The 27008-nt window shown below is 36.7% G+C and overlaps 1 protein-coding gene across 1 annotated transcript in view; it reads right to left on the bottom strand.

Annotated features, from left to right (window-relative positions):
• LOC126257955 (serine/threonine-protein kinase D1) overlaps positions 1-27008 on the bottom strand; it is a 191641-nt gene that overhangs the window by 103734 nt on the left and 60899 nt on the right. Inside the window, exons 7-8 of the mRNA XM_049955604.1 lie at positions 11526-11766; positions 4746-4891 (exon numbers count right to left, since the gene is read on the bottom strand). Coding sequence (XP_049811561.1) covers positions 4746-4891; positions 11526-11766 — 387 coding nt within the window. The remainder of the gene's footprint in view (positions 1-4745; positions 4892-11525; positions 11767-27008) is intronic.

Raw genomic sequence — 27008 nt, 5'->3', positions numbered from 1 at the left:
ATCAGTAATTGTTTTGTAACTTAAATTCTATTGTTGACGTATAAACAAATATAAATTCTGTACTAATTATAAACATTTGGAGGAACAACTAATAGTATTCATAAAGGATCTATTTGGTTCTATTCGAAAACATGTTAGCAAAGCCAGCCCTTAATTAATTTCAAAGTAGTTAACAGTGTTGTCAAAAGTATTGTTTGTGTAACGATATTTGTTAATTTCATCATTTAAACAAATAGTACGGCTTAACCCTCATAGTAGAAGAAACTGTTATAAAGAACCAATTTTTCTATGTATTCAGTTAATTTAATGAGTTAAGTTTTAATTGTAATTTCTGAAAATAATCTTTCAGCACCTATTATTGTGAGGATGTATAAGGGCGAGTTTCAGACGAGGAACCTGTATTGGTTAGATCAACAACAATGCCTCCGTGAACTAAGTGTAACATAATTAGGTCGTGTGTTAAAACAATGATAGTGTCTGCTCCATATGTACCTTTATGTTTTTCAAGAACTGTGAACTTTGTGGTTAGGTTTCTACTGCTCGCAGATGTTCAATAGTAAACTATTGTAGCAGTAAGTGGAGGTTTACCTGCAAACTATTAATGAAGCTTATGGAAAGTTAAAACAACAGTGCACTAGCCATATATAACTGTATATTATAGGGGGGGGGGGTTGTGAACAGTGAAAGTATACTACTGTGAAATGCAACTGTGCATCATCAGCTACATTATTTAAAGTAGTCAGTGTTGTACTTCCACACCTCATTTTTCAGCCAGTACGTCGGTACCAAGAACAACAAATGAAGAAATAAAGAAGGCGAATCGCCACACAGCGTCAAACCAGTCAGAACACTGACGACTAAAAAAAAAAAAATCTGAATGTGTGGATTGATATTTGGCCCCAGCTCAGCTTAAGTCCAGTGTCTTAAGCACTTCATCCTAAACTGAAAAGTGATTAATGTTTTAATAGGAGCATTCCTGCACAATCATACAGTAAGACAAAAGGTGTGCTGAATGACTTCTTTTTGCAATGCAACAGATAGAAGAATGATACTGAAGAAACATTAGATATAATATCCTGTCAACATTGAGGTCATTAGAGGTGCAGCACACACTCTGATTCTGTCAAAGGTGGGAAGGAAATCAGCTGTACCCTTTCACAGGAACCATCCCAGCATTTGCCTGCAACGATTTAGGGAAATCACAGAAAACCTAAATTTGGATGGCCGGATGCAGGTTTGGACCGTCATCCTACTGAATGCAAGTCCAGTTTGCTAACCACTGCGCCAGCTCGCTTCATAAAAATGATACTCAAAATGTGCCTACAGAATGGAGTACGGATTGCCTTTGCATCCTAGACGATAATTACATTTACATCTACATCTCAACTGCAAACCACTGTGAATTGCATGGCAGAGTGAAGTGCACGGTAGAGGGTACGTCCGACTGTATCCATTATATTAGGGCTTTTTTGCATTCCATTCACATATGGAGTGCGGGAAAAATGACTGTTTAAATGCCTCATTTGCAGGCATTAATGGCACCATCTGAGGTGAAAGAAGCTTTTAAAATCAAACTAACCAAAGTATTTTATTAGTAATTCCAGGTTGGAATGTAAAAAATATTAAGAAAAATACAGAGAGCTACTCACCGTAATGATGAGACATAAGATGAACCATTGTCTTGAATTATTCAAATTTTTATTATTTCTCTCGATACAGCCTGTACACGGAATTTGCACATTTCATGTTTAAAACTGGAAATTTAGCTCAGTATTTCTGATGATAGAACACAAACTGTTTAGTGTCTTTTCTAATACTGATGTTAAGACAAATCCCAACACACAGGCAGCAGAGAACAGAAACCATTTTCCAGTTCTCAAAATGCAGGTCTCAAGAGGGAGAGCATTACGGGCAAATATCAAAAGAATAGTTGAAGCTGTCAAAGAACTTGAGTTTTAAAAGTATAACAGTACTCATGAGCAGTGTGAAAAGACAAAGTAAGATCTGTCACGAGGAAACTGACAGTAACTTACGTAAGAATTGGGAGATGTTAGTAAAGGTGAAGTGAGCACACTGAAGGATAAACAACAATGCTCAAGAGTTGATTTATAATGGACATAAAGTATGAAAGCGAATCTAATATTACAAATTACTAATTGTTCCTTCACCCTTCCTCTCCAACTCACACCTGGATATTTCATTTATTTATTGCAAATTTAAAGACCTGTTACTTGATATTTTAAAACTGGTCTCACATATTACAATTTTCGTTTGTTATCTTTTTTGTAGTTTTTTGTTTTGTTTTGTTTTTATCTGCAACTTTTGATGAAGAATAATACTTTTTTAAAAAATAACAATAATTTGAGGTTGAAATATAACTAAAATTTTGTTGTTTTAAGAAGAATGTAACAAGTTGAGAGGATAGAGGAGAGACTTGTTAGTGCTATCACCGACTGTTACTGGTGGTGAGTACCTCAGATTGGTTTCTTTGAGCTAATGACTTCCAGTCAAAACAAAATGGTTTATAGTAGAGAATTAGTACTGCTAATCCTATGCATTAACATTATGTGCTCATCCATGTACAACATTTGGTGCTTTCTTAGATAGATTGCTAGCACCTTACACTACACTTACTTTAGTATTCATTATCCTTAACTATTGTTTGACTTATATGTACAATTTGTCTGTGCATTTTGGCATGTTATGTCTCATTCATAATTCTATGTGTTGTTTTTACTGCTTCATCTCATCTTCCTCTTCCTCCTGTTCTTGCTATCCACCTTCTGGAGATTGTTGTTATGTTGCATATAGGCATGTCAGTTATGTCATGTTTGCAGGTATTCTTCGTGTGCTGTTTCTGAAATACTGTTTGTTGATACAGTTAGTTGTGCCCATTGTTTTTCCATCTCTTATTGCTGTGTGTGTGTGTTCTGAGGAACCCTCTTTCCTGCATGTACATGCAGCAGTCTGTTTCAGACTCGTGCGACTTAAGTGTGTCAAATAAGGTCTATGTCCAGTTAAGAAATTTACCATATCACGACTGTTTCATTCTCAACTGCTCCCTTATGTCAGGGAGGAAGTCATGCAGTCTATGTCCCTTATCACTTACATCCCACACACCTCGCCATGCATCCAAATGCCAACTTTTAAGGTGACAACCCATCTGTATCAGTACACCAGTTATTTTGTCTATTTTATCAAGTTTCCCCATCTTTAACCAGTTCCTTGCAGCTCTGTATTCAATCATGATATATATGGCGCATATTCCGAGCACTACACATAGTGCATCCACAGGAATATTGCTGAAGACTCAAGATAGTCTAAGTAGGACACTTATGTGCCCTTGTCTGACTGATCTTTTGTTGGTGACTAGGTTCAGTCTGTGTGCCCAAGTGCTAACTGCGAAGCTGAGTACTGTTTCGAAAAGTGCACAGTTGTATGTCCATATAACTGGTAGAGGTAGTCTTTACTGTTCTGAATTTAGCTTCACAAGTTTATATAGAATTTTTCTCTGCTTTGTCTGTTGTTAGCCTTGTGTGTTCATGGAAATTCAATTTGCCATCTATGTGTACTCCAAGACAGCATGTAACAGATCCTGTCAGTAATGTGTATGTTGTTTTGTTTTCAGCTACCCTGAGTTTGTGGTTGTGACACCATTGTATAACTGTTTGAGTATTCCACTGGCTTTCTCTTCTAGTTGGGTTCTGTTGTTCGCAGTGGCGAGCTGGCCCAGGAATGAATCCACCCAGCAAATTAATGACGACGGCTGGTGTGCTGGACCTCCTGGATGTGGTTTCTAGTCAGTTTCCTAGGTTCAACTAGTTGAATAACAAGCTGATACTCATGTCATGCCTCAGTTACATGATTTGCAAACACTTCAAAAACATTCTCAGCCCTTTCACAAGGAATAGTACTAGACGCAAACAGATGAAGTACAAAGGTAATTCGGTCACTGTCTACCACTAAAACAGCCAGATTCATGTTAAATTGCTGACCCAGAAAAAGAAGAAGGATACCCCGTATTCAATGCTTTTTCAAATTTGGTATTCAATATGCTCTGTCCTTTACTTTGTAATTACCCTCTGCTCCCTTCCAAATACTCATACTTCTTTGGTATGATCTATAAAGGGAAAGCCATTGACTGCAAATAAGTATTCATATGCATTAATCAAATAATTAAATTGACCTCAATATTTTTTCACTTACAGGAAAGCAGCCAATCTATCCATATGTTAATGTTTCTTGAGTCTCTAGAAGTAGTTTTAATTAACCACTGCAAGAGTGATTTTGTTGTACTAAGCAATCAAGTATAAAAGAGGGAATGAATATGCTACAGAAATTACATGAATTCCATTGAATCATTGGTAACAGAGGGAAGCAGCATTTGTGAAGTAATTATAATGGTTCCAGGACTGATTAAAGACGACTATGAAAACAAAGGCACACACACATTTTTTTTTTTTTTTTTTTTTTTTTTTTTTTTTTGCAAAGTGAGATGGTGCCGTGTTCAGTGCACTGGATTAGCATCTGGGAGAAGTGGAGTTCAAATTCTTTTCAAACCATCAAAATTTAGGTTTGTGGTTTCCATGAACTACTTAAGATTGGCATCTCTATGGAAAAATCATGGACATTTTTCTGTACCAAGTATCTTAACTCTATCTTATACTCAGCTTAACTCACTAATTTCCTTCATAGTGAACAATATTAGGGTCACCATAAAGAAGGGTATGGACAATGGCACACACCTCACAACCATTGCTGACAGGTGATTCTGTAGATGAAGATTTTCGAGCTTCAGGTGGAGAACTAGATTCAGTGTCACTGTCATTATCTTCATTGAACCGACTACTGACCGAGTCACTTCCATTTCCATTATCAGTGCATTCACTTCCTGCAAATAACAGCATATAAATATTAATTAAAAGAAAACTCAAACGATAAATAAAAATATGGATATAAACAAAAAAGTCTTTGGTTTTTCAGACATTCTACAACCAACAAGATTATTAAATTATTACTACTCATTATTCAGAAGTAAGAGAATACAGAGGAGGAGGAGGAGTAAGAAGAGAGAAGACGAGAGGAAAGGGGAGGGTGATGAGAGTTGGCAGAGGATGAGAGGGAGTGATGTCAAGCGGAGGGTAATGAGGAGGCAGAGGAGGAGTGGGAGCGGGGGAGAGTGGCAGAGAGAGATAGGGGAGGGGAGGGGAGGGGGAGTTAGGGAGGGCGGGAGGGAGGCAGGGGGGGGGGACATGGGTTGCTTGCAAGGGAGTGGGAGAAGGCTGGTGGCTGCAGCAGCACAGGTGCTGAGTTGGAGGTAGAAGCACTCGCTTGTGGAAAATGTCTCGCGAGTCACACTTTGCCAGGCTTACTGCATTTTTCCACAGACGTTTGATGAATAATTTAGTGTATCATGCCATATAAATGATAAATCAGCATTTGTGTGTCACCATTCAGAATTAAACGGGGAAAAAAAATCAATTCTCTCTGAATTCCTAAATCACCATAACAATAATGGAAATTCCTGGATGAAGCAGAACATAAAATAAACAAAAGGAAATCACTCTGCTTTAGTAGACATGTAAGGGGCATAGACACATGTGATGGAACCTTTTGAGCTCTTGCTCTTTTGCTGGTAGAAAGTACACACAGTCACACACACACACATCCACAAAGATACTCAAACACACACTACCACGACTACGGGAGTGTGTATGTGGCAATGTGTATAATTCCTGCAAGAAAAAGAGCCATAGCTCGAAAGCTATTTAATACTGTGTTCTATATCCATTGTTTAGTATTGTGTTCTGTAACCTGTGTCTACGTATCAAACAAGAGAGATTGCCTTTCTGTTATTTAACATACTGCTAATTAATGTATGTTATGTTGGGTAAGAGCTGCATCCAGTAGTATCAATTTACATGCAAACTATCCATGGAAATACAGAAAACAGTTTAACTATTGCTGTTACCATAATGATGTTCATACATTAACACATCTGAAAAGTTGTACCAGACTGGGATTTTATTCGCAGCATAAGCTATCCCCTTAACTAAATGATCAAACTGGGCATGCGTCTAGAATCAGTATAAGCTTATGCTCCCATTACTTCTGAAAACTAAAATCAGAGATTGGTTAAGACCACTGCTAACTGTAAACAGGAGATCCAGTTTTAAATTCAGTTGTTAATTTCTAAATCATTTATTTATTCCATTTTTATCTCCGTGTGACAATGTTCTTCGAATCTCTTGTCCTGGTGATGTATAAGTTCTCATAATATTTGGTTTGTGTGCATTTTACAGCATGAATCTTTTTATGCTTCAAAATGAGCCTCTTATAGAAAACTAGTTACAATTTAGAACAACGGCTGCTGAGCTCTAAAAGACAGTGTTACAGGATGCCCAGATAATCTGTGTCGAGTTAATCTAAGTAAATGTACCTTGTGATGGAAGCATAATCCTACAAAATGTGCAGTACAAGATCGACAAAAGTGACCATTTGGAGTTACCTGTACATTTTCAATTGAGATATGTCAAGATTAGAAAAAAAATTACTTGAAGTTCAGTTTTAAAGGAAGCCGAGGTTGGTTCGAAATCTTTTCTGTATAGATTGGGCTAGGTTTGAAACCTTTTCTGGACAGACCAGGCTGACACAAAAATAAAAGAATGGGTGTGAGATGGGGGGAGGGGATAAGGGGCAGGGGAGGGGGAGGGGGAGGGGGATGGGGAGGGAAGGAAGGGGGATTTATAGGGTGATCAGATTCAGAGTGGTAGCAACAGCTAAATTTGTCAATACCTTTTCAAGCATTTCAAAACAAGGAGAACTAGAGAATATCCTAATTGGAATTCTTCACGGCAAAATAGCAATAACACTTTCTGGGCATAAACCAATGATGGACAGTTTAAGACTGCTTTCAGAAACAAATGCTGCAAAGTAAAATTAATCAATGATCCTCCATGCATTCAGACAACTCAAGAGTCTCTAAAGCCAGTCTCACGGTTCTGTTGACATCTAAAAGTAATACCAGGATCACAAGAATGTGCTATACAGATAGGATTCACAAGATGATGTATCAATTGTCAAATCCTATCTTGAGCAAAACAATCTGATACAAAGAGCCATTTTAAATTTGTATAATGCACTCTATTATCCAACAGGGCTACAAAAAGAGATAACAGATCAATTAGATTTTGTCAAGATGATTTTTATTCTTCGTTCGCGTTGAATCCATTAAACAACCGATAGTTGGAAAACTGAAACAAAATATTACATAAGGCACTGTTCACCAATGAGGCTGGCAACACGGCCCCAAAGAAAGTTTTTAAGGCAAAAATTAATCCTACACCACTTATGATATTTGCAAGGTCTTTGGCAGTATATAAGAATGAACTGTCTCAAAGCATTATGGCTTACACTTTATCATATATTTGGTAATAAAAAAATTCACATGAAAGACATCAAGTGATAAAGGATATTGTGGTAGCTGTTGTGATCTTAACTTAAAGGAAGAGGAAGACGAAAAAGACAACACACACAAAAAAAGAGAACTGAGAGCTAAATAAGGATGAATCCAAAATGTGGCTTTGAAATAAGATTCTTAACAAAATTAATTTTATCAGAACTGGAGATTAAAGATTAGACAGATTTTTAGAAAAATAAAACAAACTTAGAGGTGATGTTTTCAGGCATATTTGTCAAAATAGTCCAAAGTGGGCCATATCGTCATGGTTAAAATCGGCAACAAAATATTTTATGAATAAACAGTTAGTTTTCTTAGCAGCAATTTTTTTTTTTTTTTGGTAGATATAATAGATGAATAATTTTTACCATATATGTATATTTTCAGTTAACTGTATCTGTATTTTAATGTGTACAATGGTTCATGGGAGGAGTGAGAACAAATTTATTAGTTTTCAGTTGTATGTGACAGAGAATTGCACCTTGGACAATGTCATTATCCTATTGCCATTGTTAACAATAGTGAAATTTAAAATGATTAACATTGTGCTTTCAAAGGATGAAATGCAGATTTTGAAAACACGTCTTTTTTTGTTCAACGAGGTTTTGAGATTATTGCCGGATCATGTTGACTTCTTGCCACAAGTTTTCGGGTGGCAATGGTCCAGCCATCTTTAGGTGAGTGTCCGCCACTGGAGACTGCAAGTTCCCAGCGTCGGCTTTATAACAAAAATTGATACGGAAACGCATGTGCATTCACGGCCGTCGCAGAAGCATCCGCTATCGAAATCCACGCCCTCTGCAAATACTGTTCTATCTGTGGCACGCCGGCACATGCGTAAAGGTGAAAGTACATGTCCGCCTTCAGTCGGAATGTGCGCTCGCGTCTTTAAAAACCAGATGTCAGATGATGTTAGACGTGTTATTATGAATAAACTGTCTTCTCTTAAAAGAAATTAGAGAGCTCACCAAGTCCCAAGCCTTGTCCACTTGAAAACCGTCATCACTATTCATAAGATTTTGTGCTAGAAGTACTTCCACAGATTCTTTAATTACTGACTCCCAAAAAGTTCTTGCTGGGGCCAAGATTTTTGTGGCAGAAAAATCCATAGCGTGTCCTGCAGTAATACATTGCTCAACTATGGCCAACTTACTGGGCTGCGAAAAGTGAGTGTGACACTCATATTCAACACACCATTCATGTACTGTGCATATCGTCTGACCTATGTAAGCTTTGCCACACTGGCAAGGAATTCTGTAGATCCTAGTCTTCTGCAGACGCAGATTGTCCTTCACCAAACCGAGAAGGACACTAATCTTCGTCAATGCCAGAAGATTACTTTAACTTGATGTTTTATGATCCTGCCTACTTTAGACAAAAGGCCACTAACGTATGGAAGGAACATTCTGGACTTCAACAGCTCCTTCTTATCTTCTTGATTTTGTGTGTGGTCACCTTTCTTCCTTCTTAGCGCTGTGCTAATCAGACATACAGAGTAACTATTATCTTTGAACACCAATTGTAGATGTTCTAGCTCCTTTGTAAGGCTGTCTCCGTCAGAAACAACATGATCCCAGTGCATCAATATTCTAAGGACGCCAGTGGCTTGTGAAGGGTGATCGCAACTCGATGCTTACAGGTAAAGGTCCATATGTGTGGGCTTATGGTAGACAGAATGCCCTAATGACCTATCCACTCTCTTAGTAACTGAGACGTCCAAAAATGTCAAGCAACCATCCTTCTTTATTTCCATCGTAAACTGGATGTTCTTGTGGATTCCATTCAGATGTTGCAAGAAATGTGACAGTTTTTCTCCACGCTGGGGCCACACTACAAAAGTGTGATCTACATATCGCCAGAAGACTCTCGGTTTAAGTTCTGCCAAATCAAGTGCCCTTTCCTCAAAGTCTTCCATTAAAAAGTTTGATATCAAAGGCAAGAGAGGACTGCCCATGGCAACACTGTCAGCCTGCTCAAAATATTCGTTGTTAAATAAAAAGCAGATTGAGGAAAGGACATGATGAAAAAGTGCTGTTATATCGACCATGAACTTATCGCTGATGAGTGATAAAGAGTCCATAAGAGGTACCTTAGTGAAAAGTGAGATGACATTGAAGCTCCCTAGTACGTCAATTTCACCGAGTTGAAATGACTTCAGTCTATTGATAAAATCAGCCAAGTTGTGAACATGATGTGCGTATTTCCCCACAAAAGGTCTCAGTAGAGAGGCAAGATGTATCGCCAAAACATACGTGGGGGGTGTCGATATTACTGATGATCGGCCATAACAGAACCTCTTTTTTTAAGAATCTACGGAATGCCATATAACCAAGATGACACAGAACAGTGAGGTCTTAGTCTTTTGGCCACTTCTTACAGAATAGAAGAAGAATTCAGCAATGCTGAGGTTTTCCTTTCCACTTTCACTGTGGGGTCTTCCGTCAATCTTCAGATACATTGGTTCACTCAGCAAGTTGTAAATTTTCTGTTCATAAACCTCACGTGGCAACAGCACTGTGGCGTTTCCCTTATCTGCTGGTAAGACCACGTGTGAGGATCTTCTCGTACCTTTCATAGTGCGGCCCTTTCCATGGCAGAAATGTTGCTCTTCTGAGGCTGAGCTTTCATGACTACATGACATGTTTCACTTCTTATTTCTTCTGCAGCATCACTAGGAAGAGGTCTTCAGCTTCCTCAACAGCACTAATAAAATCAGTCAGAGACAGAGTTCTTGGCGCAGGGGCAAAGTTCAAGTCTTTCCCAAGCACAGACAGTGTTACATTGTCCAAAACCTTATCTGTTAAATTGACCATGAAGCATCACAAAGTATCTTCTTGCAGTAATGTTGCTAACTGCTGGGCTAACTTCGAAAACTGACTCTTTATGGATACAGTCTGTTTTTGCACAAGTCACACCGTCGAACCATGCCTAGGAAAGTAATGGCAGGCTGGATGCATTCTCCATATGCAGATAAAGCAGCTGTTTTGATATGATGTCCAGTTCATGGTGGGTAAACCGGATCCTCTCCTTCACTAGTGCTAGGCTCTCCTTTTGTGTAATGAATTTTGCACCGGTGGTCTGGATAAAATATCTCACCCTGGCAAACTTCGGAATAAGGCCATTGTCCCAACACTTCAGTAAAAAACAAGGAGAAATTAACAATCTCGCTTGCTTATTGCGTAGCTTGCACGACCTCTGGATTTGTAAAGCCATCACCTCCCGTAAGAGGTATCTGATGTTATTCTTTAAGTTTTCCCGGTGTACTGAATGTTCGATGAGGTTTCAGGATTGCAGCTGGATTATTTTGACTTCTTGCCACAAATTTCCGCTATAAAGCCACCACCGGGAACTTGCGGTCTCCAGTGGCGGACACTAACCTGAAGACGGCTGGACGATTGCCAGCCGAAATATTGAGGCAAGAAGTCAACGTGATCTGGTTGCAATCCCAAAACCTCATTGAAAATTCAGTATGCTGGGAAAACTTTCAAGAATCACATGTCTTTTATTCCCTATTATATCCATCCAGAATCCAAGGCACATATGTTACCCCCAGCATAACCAGGCTACATTTTCAAAGTACAGAACTATTCCCAATCTTGAAGTTTATAGTTACTTTCTTGGAATAAGTATTAATATGATTACAAGCATGTAAAATATTTAATGATGCATAAGAAACCTGCTTATCAGTAAGTGCAAATACAGCAGATTTTTTTTCCATCAGCAAATTTTCTGTTATTGAAGTAGTTAATTTCCAACCACTGAAAGCACATACAGTGTACAGCCAATAGTTTCATTAAAAATATTAATAAACTAACAATAAAAATGAAGAATAATTATTAGTTTTAGTCCAATACATGAATAGTAGCTGTTTCAGGGTTATTCCGAACACACATAAATAAATGCATTAAAAATATGATTACCATAGTTAATCTTATCTGCTGCACACAGATGATGATGCTTTTGTAAAGCCAAATATTATTTGAACCAACGAAAATAATGCAAAATATTTTGTGCTAATATGCACTCCCATGTAGACATAATCAGATGCTGCACTGAGTATACTGACCTGTAACATCCTTTGGGCTCTCACCAGTACAGTCTTTAGGCACCTTCTCAAGGCACTTTTTGTGCACATTGTAGTGGCAGTCCCGGCACTGTAGCCCTTGTTTAAAAATTCCTTTCAGCAATTTCCGGCATACCTGACATACGGTAGGACGTGTGTACGAGTGAAGTACAAATGTGTGTGGAATACGAATACGTCCTCCAAGTGAGGGTGATCTGTTTGTTCCTTGACTACCTGGAACTGTCTGCAAAAATGAAATGAAGCATAAAGTTAACTGTTTGTTCAATGTGTAGTTAATAGATTATGTACAAGTAAATTAGTATGTGCTGAAACAAACCAAGTATGCACTTCAGCTGCAGTTGTGACAAAGTACTCTGTTATTTGGTGCTTTGCATCCTTGCCTTCACAATGTATACAAAACAGTTCATATGCTAACAAAGTATGTGGTTTAAACTTAATATTTACATAATATGATTTCACCATATTCATGTTTCTCAGCCACATTACAATCATGTTACAAAGTTTAATTCATTCATTTTAGCTTAGAACCTCTCTGCAACTCACAGTACTACAGTGATCCAATGACAGTATTTTTCCTCAATATCTAAGGATCCATAGTACATAATGTTTGTTTCCAAATTATGATAACATGTTTTGAACATTATAATATTCTTAATAATTTTGTTTCCTTGCAAGCAACTGAACACCAAAATCATCAAGAATGTTTACGACAGAGAGAACATGTGTTTCATTTGTTTTGAAGACAAAGTTCAGGAGTTATGATATTCCAGCCTTTTCTTACACTTCCTAAATGTCTAAATGAGTTAGTAAAGTTCACAGAGTTCTTTGCCTGTACCAGGAAGAATTGATTCTATAAGACTGTCATGGCTGTTCAGGGGATCATTCAAACAGTTTCTCTGAACTGAACATCTACCTTCATATGTGTCAATGTTGAAGTGGAACAACTTGCAAAGACTAAAGAGTGTTACCGAGAGTTGAAATTAGATTCACATGTTTTTACTCATTAGCAGGGCTACAGACTATAATAAATATTTGAGCATGACTCTCACTATGCCTTCTCCTTACCTCCCATGCCCTGCAGAGATGATTCAACAACTAATTGCAACCAGTCGTTGATTATAATGCCATCCTAGCAACAGATGTGTTCATTTGAAAGTAACTTTTTGGAATTCCTTGTCCCTCATAGTTCATGCCACTGCCTGCTGCAATTACATTACTATTACTTATTTTCCCTTTTCACCACATACTTAATTTTTGTAGCTTATGATTTTTTCTCTCTCTTGGTTTCTTTTCTACAACTACCTTTTCTCTATTTCTGCATAACTTTGTATGATCTTCAACTGTAATTACCGTACGAGATTTTTCCTTCTCTCTGACTTATTGTTCCCTCATGGTCACAAAGCTCATCTGCTGCTGCCATTTTGTTGTGAATTTCTTCCTTGACTTGAGTAAATGTAACTTCCTTACTTATGGCCAGAGTAGTCAAGATTTCTTCCAATACATTCCTCAATTTGGCTGAATGAAGAAACTTCATGTACTGACCCTGGCACTTTGAGTAATACAGGTGATAATACAGACACTCCTTATTATCCGATGCAGACAAAAATTTGCTGTTACCATCTTGACATAATATTAGTCTTACTTGCTACGGGGCTGTCATTTAAAAACACATCAAAATCTTTATAAAACAGAACCAGCTCAAAGCAAACTGTGAACACAAATGCTGAAAATCATCTACTACAATATCAGATTTTGTGCTCTTTTTGAGATACTAATGGTCCAATCTGTGACATGAAAAACTGCATAATTTCTGAACTACCACTATTTTGGGGAAAATATAGAAGTGGAGGAGAGAGAGAGAGAGAGAGAGAGAGAGAGAGAGAGAGAGAGAGAGAAGTTCAGCAGCTCTTCATTTAATGAGACAATCTCTTCACTTTCTATTTCTTGTAAAACACAGTTTGTTTTATTTCAGCACATGAAAAGAAACATTTTTCACTTACAAAACCCCACTAAATTATGAGAAGATATTGTATAGTTTCTCATACATACAGAAGATAATAGGAGACAATTATCCCCTATTATGAAAGTAAAATGTGTACAAAATCTCTTTCTTGATGGTCAAGATTTGTATAACAGCCTGAAATGTAGAGTTTGGAGTGAACAGGGGAAAAAAATCAGTACTTTTAACTTCTGAGATAGAACTACATTAATAAAATGCGCAACTACCCAAAGAAAAGTGACAATTTATATATGCCCACCTTTCACTGACAGGAAATCAACACAAAGTTTTCAATTTATGACAGTAAAGTCCAAGAGAACGAGCATGTTCGCTTACGGAATGGGCCAGGCATGTATCACTGGCCAAAGCAATGCTGTCTGAAAAATTTTCCTTCAAGGGAAAAAAGTTAATATTGTAGTCAGGTGTAGCAAAGTGAGAAAGAATATACATTGAGGGCCAGATAAAAAAAAACTTCATGTGCAACAAGAATGCAGCTTTTAGCATAAGAAGAACAGGAATCAGATAATGAAATATATGGCTGACAGTCACGACAAAAATAATCAAGGAAACTTTTGAGACAATCTGAAAACAAATGATACTGGGTGCAACATTTGTAGTAAGCAGTATGTGAATAATTAGGGAAACCTAACACCTAGTTAATGATTATGACTCAAGATCATCCTGCTACATACTGCCATGTCACTATCTTGGCTTTAGAAACAAAACAGTGCAGTGATTCTTCTGTGTGTTCTGTTCTCAGAATATAGCCTTGCTATAAGCCAGATTGGTGAAAAAATGCACTGTAAGTATAGTCTGTCCCCCCCTCCTAGCCCATCACTTTTCAGCACTCTAGAACTAAAATTGTATTTGTATGCCACGAAATGTCAGCCTTTGTACAAGATTCAGGGCTTCTGCTGACAGTAGAACTGAATTTCCAATTTTTCAGTAGTGTATGCAGTCATGTATGTTTTCTTTCCTCTACCTGCACAATCTTACTACAATTCATGGGATTAGTCTGCAACACAGGGACTGCCTTTACTTTGCTCTTTGCATCCCACCCAAGCTTTCATGTCATCCTATTAATGTACAAATATAACCATTTTCCAAATGACATATCATAGCCACATGATGCTGGTGTATTGGCAAGTTTAAAGAAGACATTACAAGCGATTGTGAAAGTTTTAATAAACATTAAAAAACAAAGTTATTTGTTTGCAAATAAACATCTGCAGTCCTTGTACACACTGAAGTCCCCACACAATATTACTGCAGTGTTTCATTAGAGGAGCAAAACCATAATGTTGCACCCCCTTCTTTTTTTTTTGGGGGGGGGGGGGGGCGTGGGGGGTCTCTAGTGCCTTGCTGCAGTATTGTGGTGTGGGGATTTCACTGTTGCCAGGACCATCAATGTGTACCTGCAAAGAATCAAAAAATTAATTATGTAACTTTGTTTTTTCATGGTGGAAAAAATTTTGTGGCCTTCGTGTGTTCATGAAAAAGAAAATGCTGCTAATAGTGTAAATCCAAGTGAACAATCTGACACAAGTTGCATTAAATAAATGTGGAAATGTAGCTTACATTAGATGTTTAGGAACTGTGTTGGACACACAAATGTGGACACACAATATGTATGAAGAGTGGAGGATAGGACAGACAGAGTTGAGCAGTTAATGCCATGTTTGTGCAGAATAGATAAGAATCCTCAATTTACTCTTTCCTGCAATCATACATGCACGCCATTGCTTTCTATCCCACAGGAAAAATATTTTGACACTTCTCTATTTCTTTATTGTGTATGTTCATAACACTTTAAAATTCTTTTTCAGTTATAAAGTCAGTCTGAGAGAGGAGAGAGGAACAGAATGGCTTCTGGGCATGATGTACCTGCAGCTGGCAACAAGCTATTGCTAGAAGTGTTCTCAGCATTTTAACCTTAATTTGTGGCTGTCTTTTCCAGTGAACGATTGTCTCAGACAATACTTTGATGCACAATGTAAGGCTTTTCATCAGTTTTTCCAGTATGATGTAGAAGTTATAGTATTCTTTATAGGGATTCACAGTTAATTATAAGGTAATTAATAAACAAACTAACCTCATTGCTTCATGTAGCAATTTTAGTCTGATTCTGTTTGAGTAGTGCATGTTTTGCATACTATCTCCGTAAATTGAGTGTCAGGGACTGAATATCAACAATTCAGATTTTCATTTGCAGCCTCATTCACTGAGGATTTGCATACGGTCCTATCGATGCTATTGGACTGGATTTTTGTTCTCAGCTGTACCAACAAATTTCAATTTGTAATTATTCAAATAATTCAATACCTATACCGTTATATTTACAGACAAACTTTGAGAAACTAGTAAGTGCTAGAATGTGCTTGGCTGTTTAATTGAGCTCGTATCAGCAACCATACTACTTTCTAATCACAATTCTAGTTCAGTCACTGGAAAATGGACAGAGAAATGATAATTACCACTTCAATAAAAATTTGTCTGTATCATTTCAATAACACGTGGTATTTTTCATCATACATATCACACAAACTGTGTACTGCTTATTTACATACTGGTGTTGCTACTTTTGTTTCTGTTGATAGTGGCCTTTTCTGTACTATGTAAAACTCAGACACAATCTAAACAAGATTCATACTTTCACTGTGCGAACTGTTATAACGTTCCTGGCTTCTGCTTAGTTCTAACTTGACTCTTGACTAAAAGACCTGAAATACAAAACTTCTCTGTGTGATCTGTGGTATACCAGTTATATTTAGAAGAAAATTTAACTCAGGTGGAGATAATAGCAAGGATGGGCAATGACGATGACACAATGTATGAGAAAGATCAAAACCCAATTTATATAACTGTGAGTACGCAAGACATTTTTGGGAAACTTCTTGCAAAATTTCAAAATGCAACTTTACAGAATAACAATAATATAAAACCACCAAAACTTGCCATGTACTTGTAAATGAAGATAACAGAAGAAATCTATAGAAAACAAATCAGTTATGGAATCTTTAGAATGTGAAATTTTCAATATATCTAAAAACAATGTTAAAGTATGTCTCAGCAGTTTAAACACACAAGTTGAAAATGAAAAAATCAACAGCACTGTAGCAGATATTCAGGACACTGAATAACAAACAGATGTGACGAAAGACTGGCAAATACACATAAATTGGGCCAGTAAAAACTGAGGTACACAAATGTTTTGCAAACTATGAAGAAAAGGCAAAGCTTTGAAATCTAGGAAAATTTCAGCTAGACCACATAGCCATATCCAGAAGAAATATAAAGAAATTTATGAATTTAAATGGGGAATTTAGTTCAGATCATTATCTCAATATGGTTAGAAAAAGAAAATCCTGACTCATCACCAGCAGAGTCAAAATTGCAAATGGAAATACACCGAAACTTGGAAAGAATTTGAAACAACTAAAAAAGAATGATTGGTACAAATTCCAAGAGCAAATTATTAAACCACAAGAGATAACATTAGGAATGCCCAAAATTAAAAACAAAACATAATAGAACAAAACAGTGAAGAATTACTAGAACAAAGGGCTCAAAACAGAGACAATGAAAAATGTATAAAAAAAAGGACGACCTACAAAATTCTTGCAAAAAGGAAAAGAAACATCAAACATAATCTTGAAAAATCTCAGGTTATAGAAATAAAAGAAAATGTCACCAAAAAGAATACAAGGAATTTTTATTAAACTTTTCAATATATACTTAAGAGGGTGGGAGGTGCCAGTGAATTACAGCAAATGAAATGTTAATTATTCTTTGTCCAAATGGCTGAGTTGTTTGTACTCTTTTATTCATTGTTTTAATGTTCTTGACAAAGCAGTTTATCAATTGTCAAGTTAGTTTTCGCTTGTGAACAAGAGTAATAAAAATAGTTACTATTCAACATTCAACACTGTTTTGGTCTATGGGATTAATTACGAGTTAAACACCTGATGTGATTGAATGGTGGAGAGATGGCATAGAACTCTGAAAGTCGTACCTGTACGCCATGATAATTCTTGTGCAGAAGCACTACCACTAGTTTTGTTATTAGGACTGTGTACAGTAGTTAAACCAGACATTGGGGCATCAACCATCAAAATGGTTTTTCGGAGAAAAATTGGTTGTAACATCACGAGTTCCTTTCACAAAATAAAAGTCTATGAGACCAGAGCTGCTGTACATGTTACAGGAAATGAAACTTCAAATAGCCAAGTTATGCCCGGGCCTGGCATCATGTCATGGAGTTTGAAAGGTGTTTATACACAGGGACATTGCGACAAATTTACATATGATGTTACTAACTGATGCTGTATGGACAGCACTGTAACCTTCATTCTCGGGACCATTCCAGGTAGTAAAGCCATAGCTAACACACAGTTCAAAATGAGTACAACAACCGGCCTCTGACAGTATCACGGGAACGGGTTAAGCCGCATATGTGCTCTCTATGGTCATGCTCATGCAACAGCGAAACAATGGGCAGCCGAGCCACCCTCAACAATTCAACCAGGACTACAAATGAAGACAGAGGGTCCAGTGACATGTAAGAGTACGTCAACAAGTACGACATAAGTTCCCGCACATTCCGAGAACTCCGCTCTACCACAGGGAGGCTGTGTGGGAGATGCCAGTTAAGGACAGCAAATGAAATGTTAATTATTCTTTGGCCAAAACTTATTTATTCTATGTTTTAATGTTCTTGACACAGCAGTTTATTGGTTTCTCTCTCTCTCTCTCTCTCTCTCTCTCTCTCTCTTTCTTTTTGCCTGTACACCATATCTCCTGTATTATTTAATTTAATCAAAATTAATGAGAGACATCATTTTCAAGATTTATTTCACCACTAATGACAAAAAATACACAAGTAGTTTAAAGTTATTGTTTTCGTGAAAATACTTTATTTTGAAAACATTTTTATAAAAACAATGTAGGATGTGCCATCCATTGACAATCTGGGCTAACATGCACAACAATTGTTGTAGTTGTCCAAATTCTTTATCCAAGCATAGTCTATCACGCGAGTTTGGTCATACACATCACTGGAAAGAATGCAGATTGTGCCATCTACTGACAATCTAATTTTACTGTTATGCACAACAACGGTTGGAGTTGTTTACATTCTTTGAACAAGTGTTGTGTACTGTGCAAAAAAATTATAACAGTGTCCGATAAAAGTTGCCTTCGCTATGACCATTCTGCCTTTTATATGTTTTAATCATATTGCATATATTGATATCTTCCCCCACCCCCAGTGAGAATAATATTTGTTAGTACTATTCAAAATATAACAACTTTTATAAATAATTATTTGCATTTACTTATTTATCTGTTACTATTTTCCCTGTCGGAAACTGATCAGGACAGAATGTGAATTATTCACACTTGTCAGCTAGTAAAAATAGTTACTATTCAGAATTCGATAGTGTTTTGATCTATAGGCTTAATTATGAGTTATACCTATAAGGGTATCAAGTGTCAAGCATTTGTTTCAAAGGTGAAAATGTTCAAACAGAACTCAACAACAATGATAACTGTTAAATATTGGCTAACATTGTTGATAGTCTCTTAAATTGTCCAGTTCCAACAATTAAATTAGAATGTAACTGATTTGAATCAGATAAACCAAATGCTCACAATTACTGAGGAGTCTCACTCATAACACTGGTATGGAAAGCAGAGTCAAAAATCCTCCTGGTCAGATCTGAAGAAACTTTAGACAAGCAGCCGAGAGAATATTAGGGTGGTTTCCAGAAGGGGGGATCTTGCACATAACAGATTTTTAACTTAAAAATCAGTAATTCTCCATAGAATGCTAACCAAAAAACCTGTAATTAAAAATCATTTACTGATTTCAAGAATTTACTTGATTTAGCAGTAAAAAAATTAGAGAATGTGATATTAAGACCAAATTAGCAAACGATTTGTTAAATGCTAACAAATGTGATATCTAAAATAAATTAGTGGGGATACAGTAAAGCTATGTAATTAGGAGAGCAGTTGTTCAAATATGTCTTCTGGAAATAAGAGCCAACAGAACTGGTCCTATAAATGCAACTGAAAAAATTACAATACACTAAAAAGCAACAAAACATCTAGAAACACAGATTAGTAAGTTCGTAAATTTAAATATCTTGGAGAAACCACGCAGCAGAACTGACTAGAAATATTTGCAATAAATGTCAGAATTACTAAAGTGGAAAGAGCATAGGATTTAACTGTAGGTACCTACAACAAGAAATGCATCACTAAAAATACAAATCTAAAACACCACACAAGTGGTATAGACAGGAATATTTATGAATCTTAACAATCGACTATAAGTCGACAGAAGAGATATACTCAAAAGACAGATTATTAGAAAAATAATAAGTGCAATACAGACAACAGAAGGTTGACATATGAGAAGTAATGAAGAGTTCTACCAATTTATAAAGAAATGATAAGTCTGCTACTCACCACGTAGAAGATGCAGGCACAGGAACAATGAAAATGACCACAAAAATATTTAAGCTTGCAAACAAAGTCCTTCTTGTGAAACAGAGACAGACACATTCACACTTCATAAGAAAGCTAAAATATTTTAGCACTCTTTCGTTGTGCCTGTCTGCAACTTAGCATCTCCTGCATGTGATGAGTAGCAACCTGTCCTATCCGCTTTGTTGTTACTTGATCCGTACTTCGACATTGTTCAAAATATAAAGTAAATATCGTAAGTAATGGCAAAGTGATGGTTAATCTTCTGCAGGCATCTCTACTCAGTGAATGATATCAGGCTAACAACACAAATATTCTTATATTTCTGGAAAAAAGTCAACAGTAGCATGGATTACAGAAATCTATACTAACAATGAAACTGTAAAACCACGCTGTCAGTCTGTCTGTCTAAATATGCTAATCTCTCTCACAGGATTTTCACGAGTAACTTGCACATAGTTTGGACAACCATATAGGCTTTATTTCATAAAAATCATATCTGGAAAGGGGAGGGAGGAAGGAATATCTTAACTGAAAGTTTTGTCTAAAGTGGTTTCCCCAAATTAGTAGTTTGGATGTTTAGTCATCAAGGCCTAGAACACCAAAGAATCAATAAATGGTGGTGTTAGTTTCATAGTACACCAAAGAACGAATAGATGGTGCTGTTAGTTTTTTAGATTGGGGACAGATGCTTTTCAGAACTTTAAATCAGTGACAGAGTTAAGCACCATAATTTTGTCTTTATGAATACAAATTTAGTTGGCTAGATTACACAATTTACCGATTTCATTTTGTGTATTAAGAACTTAATGATGTTGTTCTGCTTTTTTCTATACGTTTCATTTATATGCTTTGCTAGGGAAAAATAATTTCTTATATTTGATTTGTGATTTAGGTGCCAACTCATTACATTTCAATTTCATTTTGTTTACAAATAAAAATGCCTAGGAAACAGTCATGTCTTTCTGAATATAACAGAACAGCTAAAAAACTGAGGACTATGCGGTGTTGAGATTCCACTGAAGATCACGAGGCGAGACTTGCTGCAGCTCGAGAACGTAACATGTGAGACGCAACAACTCCAATTGAGAGTGTTGTTACCTTGCTCCTCACAATCTTTCACTCACTGAAGCTTAAAGTTACTTCACCTCCAACAGACCACCACCAAAGCAGAAATTTTGACAGGAAGTGGCACAAGTGAGCAACTTTTTATAGCGCAAATCCGGTATATTCCTAACAATTTACCATTTTGCTTTTGATAAGTGCAGTTCCCGGTGAACTTATGTTACGCCATTAACACAAAAGCACAAGTCCAGACACTTTGTGTTGCGGATATGAACCTTAGTGTCAGTTGCTTCTTGCATGGCCAGCTCTATGCAGCTCTGCCCCCTCCCCAAAACATACTACTTCAAGTGTTGTGTATAAAGAAGCTTTATAACCCAAAAAGAAATACCGCACATACAAAGTCTCTAGCATCATTGTAAATAAACACCTGGGCAACATCAGATTTCTCAGCTAGTAAAAAATCAATATTATCAAATTTTTGTAAATAACAGAAAGAAACTAGTGATACGAATATAATAGAGGGAAACATTCCACGTGGGAAAAATATATCTAAAAACAAAGATGATGTGACTTACCGAACGAAAGTGCTGGCAGGTCGACAGACACACAAACACAAACATACACACGAAATTCAAGCTTTCGCAACAAACTGTTGCTTCATCAGGAAAGAGGAAAGGAGAGGGAAAGATATCCATCCGCACATACACAGACACAAGCAGACATTTCAGCTTGTGTCTGTGTATGTGCGGATGGATATGTGTGTGTGTGCGCGAGTGTATACCTGTCCTTTTTTCCCCCAAGGTAAGTCTTTCCGCTCCCGGGATTGGAATGACTCCTTACCCTCTCCCTTAAAACCCACATCCTTTCATCTTTCCCTCTCCTTTCCTCTTTCCCGATGAAGCAACAGTTTGTTGCGAAAGCTTCAATTTCGTGTGTATGTTTGTGTGTCTGTCGACCTGCCAGCACTTTCGTTCGGTAAGTCTCATCATCTTTGTTTTTAGAAAGAAACTAGTTTAAGAATAGAATGTTAAAATCAGAAGACTTTCAAGGCAGAAAAATAAAAGACTCAAGAACAATTGGGCTGGAAGAAAGGAAAAAACAACATGGAGAGAAAAAGAGGAAACACTAGAAAAAAATAAGAAACAACAAAAGAGGAAGAGGAACTGTAGTTTCTACCCAAGACGAACACTGGTGTGTTGGATTTGTTCATTCAGAACATCTAAAACTTCAAATTTCATAATATAATGTGTGGTTAAGTAAATAACAATGCCAAAAACAACAATAATTTTGTGTGCCTTAACTGCCTAGTTCAAATCTTTCAATTAGACACCACTTTGGCATCTAGTGTCTCTCTAACCTACTACAGGAATCCTACAATTATTCAACGTATGCTGCTCTCTTCAGTACAAGCCACTGACAAGTTATGAAAATTCTGAAACCCTATTAATTGTACAGTAATTATTTAAACGTTATGCATTACAAACCTATGATAATGAAAATAGTAACTTTGACGCTTCATTTCAGTGTCAGAAGAACAAAGAGTTTAAAACTATCCATGAAGTGTTAAGCAATGTAGGAAGTGACAGTTAATAATTTGGAAGAGACACGAATAATCTCGCACAGTGAAAACAGTTAAGGGCACACAAAAGAAACATACATTTGCTCTAATAACAAACATTTAGATTAAAACAAGGGAGAACTGACATGAAATTAACAGTAACAAAAATTAAATAAGAAAGATAAAATTATTTCTACCCACAATAGTGCCACAGCTACTCCAGACTAGTAGCATCAGAAGTCTCACAGTGAGCAATGTATGTAGGAAAAAAAAAAGAGAGGCATCATGATAAGAAGTACTCCAAATAAATGAAGTGAATGAATATATTTAACGCTAGCTGTTACCCATGGATGCACTCGCACATCGGTAGTTTTGTTATGACGACAGATCTTGAGTAAGTAAGCTCCCGTATGTGCAATAACATCAGCTGCACTAACATGTCCACCTGTTCAGGTAAGCATAGTTTGTGATGTGCGCCCTGCCCTCCCAACCTGTCACAAAATATGATGCAGAAGTATGTGCAGTGTCGTTGCCAATCAGTGCATGCAGAGGGGCATGGGCACGAGTGCACATCTACGCATCATGCTATTGAAATAGCTATATGTTACACAGTGTGTATATTATGCAACAAATTTAATTATTTTTTAACATGGCTTATGTTCACTGATATAAAAAAAGAGACTCCATTCCCTACTGCACCCTCTCAGCAATAGATTTTCTTTGCTACTTTCTAAGGTAGCCTATGTCCTTCATCAGGGTTCAAGCCATCTCCATACCATATTTCATTGGAATTGCTTCAGAATTTTAGTTGTGAAAATGTAACATACAAAATTATTTTCACATTTATAATATTAGTATGAAGAAAATTATAAATTGCAATGTCTCTTTTCTTCTGTGATCTGATATTGGTAAAATAAAAACTCTTATGTTGCTCCAATCAATGCTTGTTACATGTGAAAACTCAATGAAAATTTGTCCAGTAGTTTTGGAGATTAACCTGTTTAGACAGACAAAGATGCTTTTACAGTTTTATTATTAGTATATGCACAGATTAACTGTACTGCAAACATTCTTTCAAGAATTTGGCTAGCACTCATTTTGAATTTTATTTAGTATCAGCATTTACTGAATACCAGTTCAATCACACTGATGACAAAAATGAACACATCTGAATACTCATTAACAGAAGCATGATGCTGAATCAATGGCACACGTGGCCAGGAGAATGAAGGGCCGAGCCATAGTCAGGTGGTTTTTTTCCTCCTCCTTTTTATTCTTCAAGAAAATGATTTAAAGGTTTTTAACTGGGTTGTGACTATAATGGCTAATTACAAGCCACCATTTGTCTTCCAAAATATTAAAAATAACCTTATCTTCAGGTCTAGCACATCCCCCCCCCTCCCCCCAATGAGCAATCACATGGGTTACCTCGTGTCAAAGTGTATTATAATGTTATTACAGGGGTAAAATACAGCTAATGTATTGTCATACATTGAATGTGTGGCACAATTTTTATGGGTACTGTACAACTTTTCTGGTGCTGTGCAATAATATTTCATAGTTTTGAGTATGACGTTACAACTTTTACAGAGTATAATATTTACTCTCTCATATCAGAATCATGAATGTGCAAGATACATATTTACTTTTTTTTAACAGTTATTTGCCAATAGTGGTGTCTGCAAAGGAAACAATCACTTGTACCAAACTGCAGAGAAATCAAAACTTTAACATTGTGATCACTTTACAGGAAAGCAAGGGACTGTTTTTGGTCTTCAGACTGGTCTGATGCAGTTCTCCACACTGTTCTATCTTGTGCAAGCCTCATCATCACTGAATAACTACTGCAACTTACATCCTTCTAAATCTGCTTACTGTTTTATTTCTTGGTCTCCCTCTGCAGTTTTTATCCCCCTCCCCCCATCCTTCCCTCCAATACTAAATTGGTGATCCCTTTATGTCTCACAATGTCTTATCAACCAATGACTTCTTCTAGCCAGGTTGTGACACGAATTTCTTTTTCCCCAATTCTATTCAGTACCCCATCACCAGTTATGTGGTCTATTCTTCAGCGTTCTTCTGTAGCATCACATTTCAAAAACTTCCATTCTCTTCTTGTGTGGACTGTTTACTGTTCATATTTCACTTCCACGCATGGCTACGCCACAGATAAATACCTTCAGAAAAGACTTCCTGACACTTCAACCTACACAGTGTTCGTAAGTTCCCATTACAAACATCTAGGACTTTTAGAGGAGAGTGAGTACGTAATATTCTGAATAGGAACTCACGCCTGGAAACAAATCATTTCCTACTTACAAGACACTGTCCATTCCGTTCAACTGCTCTTCCAACTTCTTTGCTGTCTGATAGAATTACAATGTCACTGACAAACCTGAAAATTTTTATTTCTTCTCCCTGGACTTTAATTCATGCTCCAAATTTTTGTTTGGTTTCCTTTGCTGCTTGCTCAATGGGCAGATTGAAAAATGTTACACTATGATAGAGAGAAACTATTGCACAACTAGTATTTTAAAATCTAATGGTAAAATATGTAATGAGTGTACAACCCAATGATGCTGTTGACATACTTACTCCATTAATCTTGGAACTAACTCTTGCTCCAGCACTTTCATAAGAGCAACAATTTGTAGCAAATATGTCAGTTGTGAAATCAATAATGTTAAGCATGAATCATATTACAGATACATTCTTCTTTATACACAACATTAATTATAAATAATGTTTGCCAGAACGACAGAAAATAACTTCCAACTGTTAACAGTTAGATGAAGTGAGGCCCTCATTTGTCTGATACTTAGCAAATACATGGATGTTATTAGCTTTGTTATTCCTTCATAACGACATGTTTTGGTATTTTTTGCTCTCTTTTCTTGTCAATGGCTATTTTAGTTTTCATTCCCATTTTCGCTTATTCTAGTCTTATTGCCTGCTGCCTCCTAGTAGTATTGCACCTAACTACCCTCAGTTCATTATATTCATATCCCTTAAACCCTAACAGTTAAATGTACATTTACAAACAGGTTATCATGCTTTCTGAGAGCAACAAAATTAAGCTTTCTAGAACAAAGATATTGGTCATTATGAAAATGGCGTTAAGATATTATAGTTGTGAATCAATTCACTCCGTGTCAGCATCTGCCTCCAGCACCCTGATACTTGTAGGTTCAAGATTTTTTGACAATAACAAAATCACTTAAAGGTCCGTATGCACCATGTGGTTATGTTGAGTCTCAGAGGGGCACCACAAAAAAGACTGCTAAACAAATAAGTTTTTCACCAAAAGGCCTTCTGAATTACACCAGCTACTGAGGCCAGACCGTAAGCAATTTTGTCGATATTGTCATTATTCCATATTGGATTTTCCACAGTTTGATTTCACTTAAAAGCCCACATCTCCATATCACTGTTTTTAGATTTCTTTAGAGTGCTCAAAAAATTGAAGTTCCACCTGTCTTGCTATTTTTAATGGAAATACTATGCTACCAGAATACTTAAATGTTTCTGAAGTTTGATAACTACACTGAAAAGTTGAAGTTGCCTCACTGCACCTTTCGGAATTGGGAACCATCAACTGATGTCTACACGATAACTAGGGTCATGCCGTGTAAGGGGGAAAAACTCAGTACAACTATGGAATGAAACTAATTTGCATAGTTCCTTTTTGAAAACTACAATTCTGGTCTAATGAGGTCTATGCCACATCTGAAGGCAACCATTAGTTCAAAGTTTACAGCTACTGCAATTTACTTATCAAGTCAGTGCATCAAACAAGACAATAGGCACAGCTCAGATGATGCATACAGTGATGTTGCCTTAGACAAATCAGGCCTCTCTTGCTACCATACATCACAGCACCAGCCACAGCAGATTGTAGTACTTTCAATGCATATACATACAGTCAACATATAACAATGACAACTTAGATTAAACAATGCTGGGCCCATATTATGTATGTTTAAAAATGGAATAAAGATAAAAGAAGGAAGACTGATATTTAATTTCTTTTAATCATCTACTTGCTTTAGTAGAAACTTACAAGCCCAGCCCCCTAGCCACAGAGGACCTGTTCAAATGAGAATGTGTTGCCTTTAGACAGTAATGATAAATATAATCACTACAAATGTCAAACATGCTATGCTCAGTGTTTGTGTAATGTACCATTCATTCCAAGAGTTTATTTCACAGTGCAGTTTCAGATTTTTAAAACTAGTATTGCAAGCCAGCTCTTCTTGTGATTTTTCTCTTTACACTGTCAACTGCTGGCATATTATAATAAAAGAATGAATGGCTCTTTAATCGTAAAGAAGTAATCAAGGCTAGACATGAAAGA

Source organism: Schistocerca nitens, chromosome 1 (assembly GCF_023898315.1).
Source record: "Schistocerca nitens isolate TAMUIC-IGC-003100 chromosome 1, iqSchNite1.1, whole genome shotgun sequence".
Lineage (NCBI taxonomy): Eukaryota > Metazoa > Arthropoda > Insecta > Orthoptera > Acrididae > Schistocerca > Schistocerca nitens.
The sequence above is the reverse complement of the archived record's forward strand: the minus strand, read 5'-3'. Positions and strand labels throughout refer to the sequence as shown.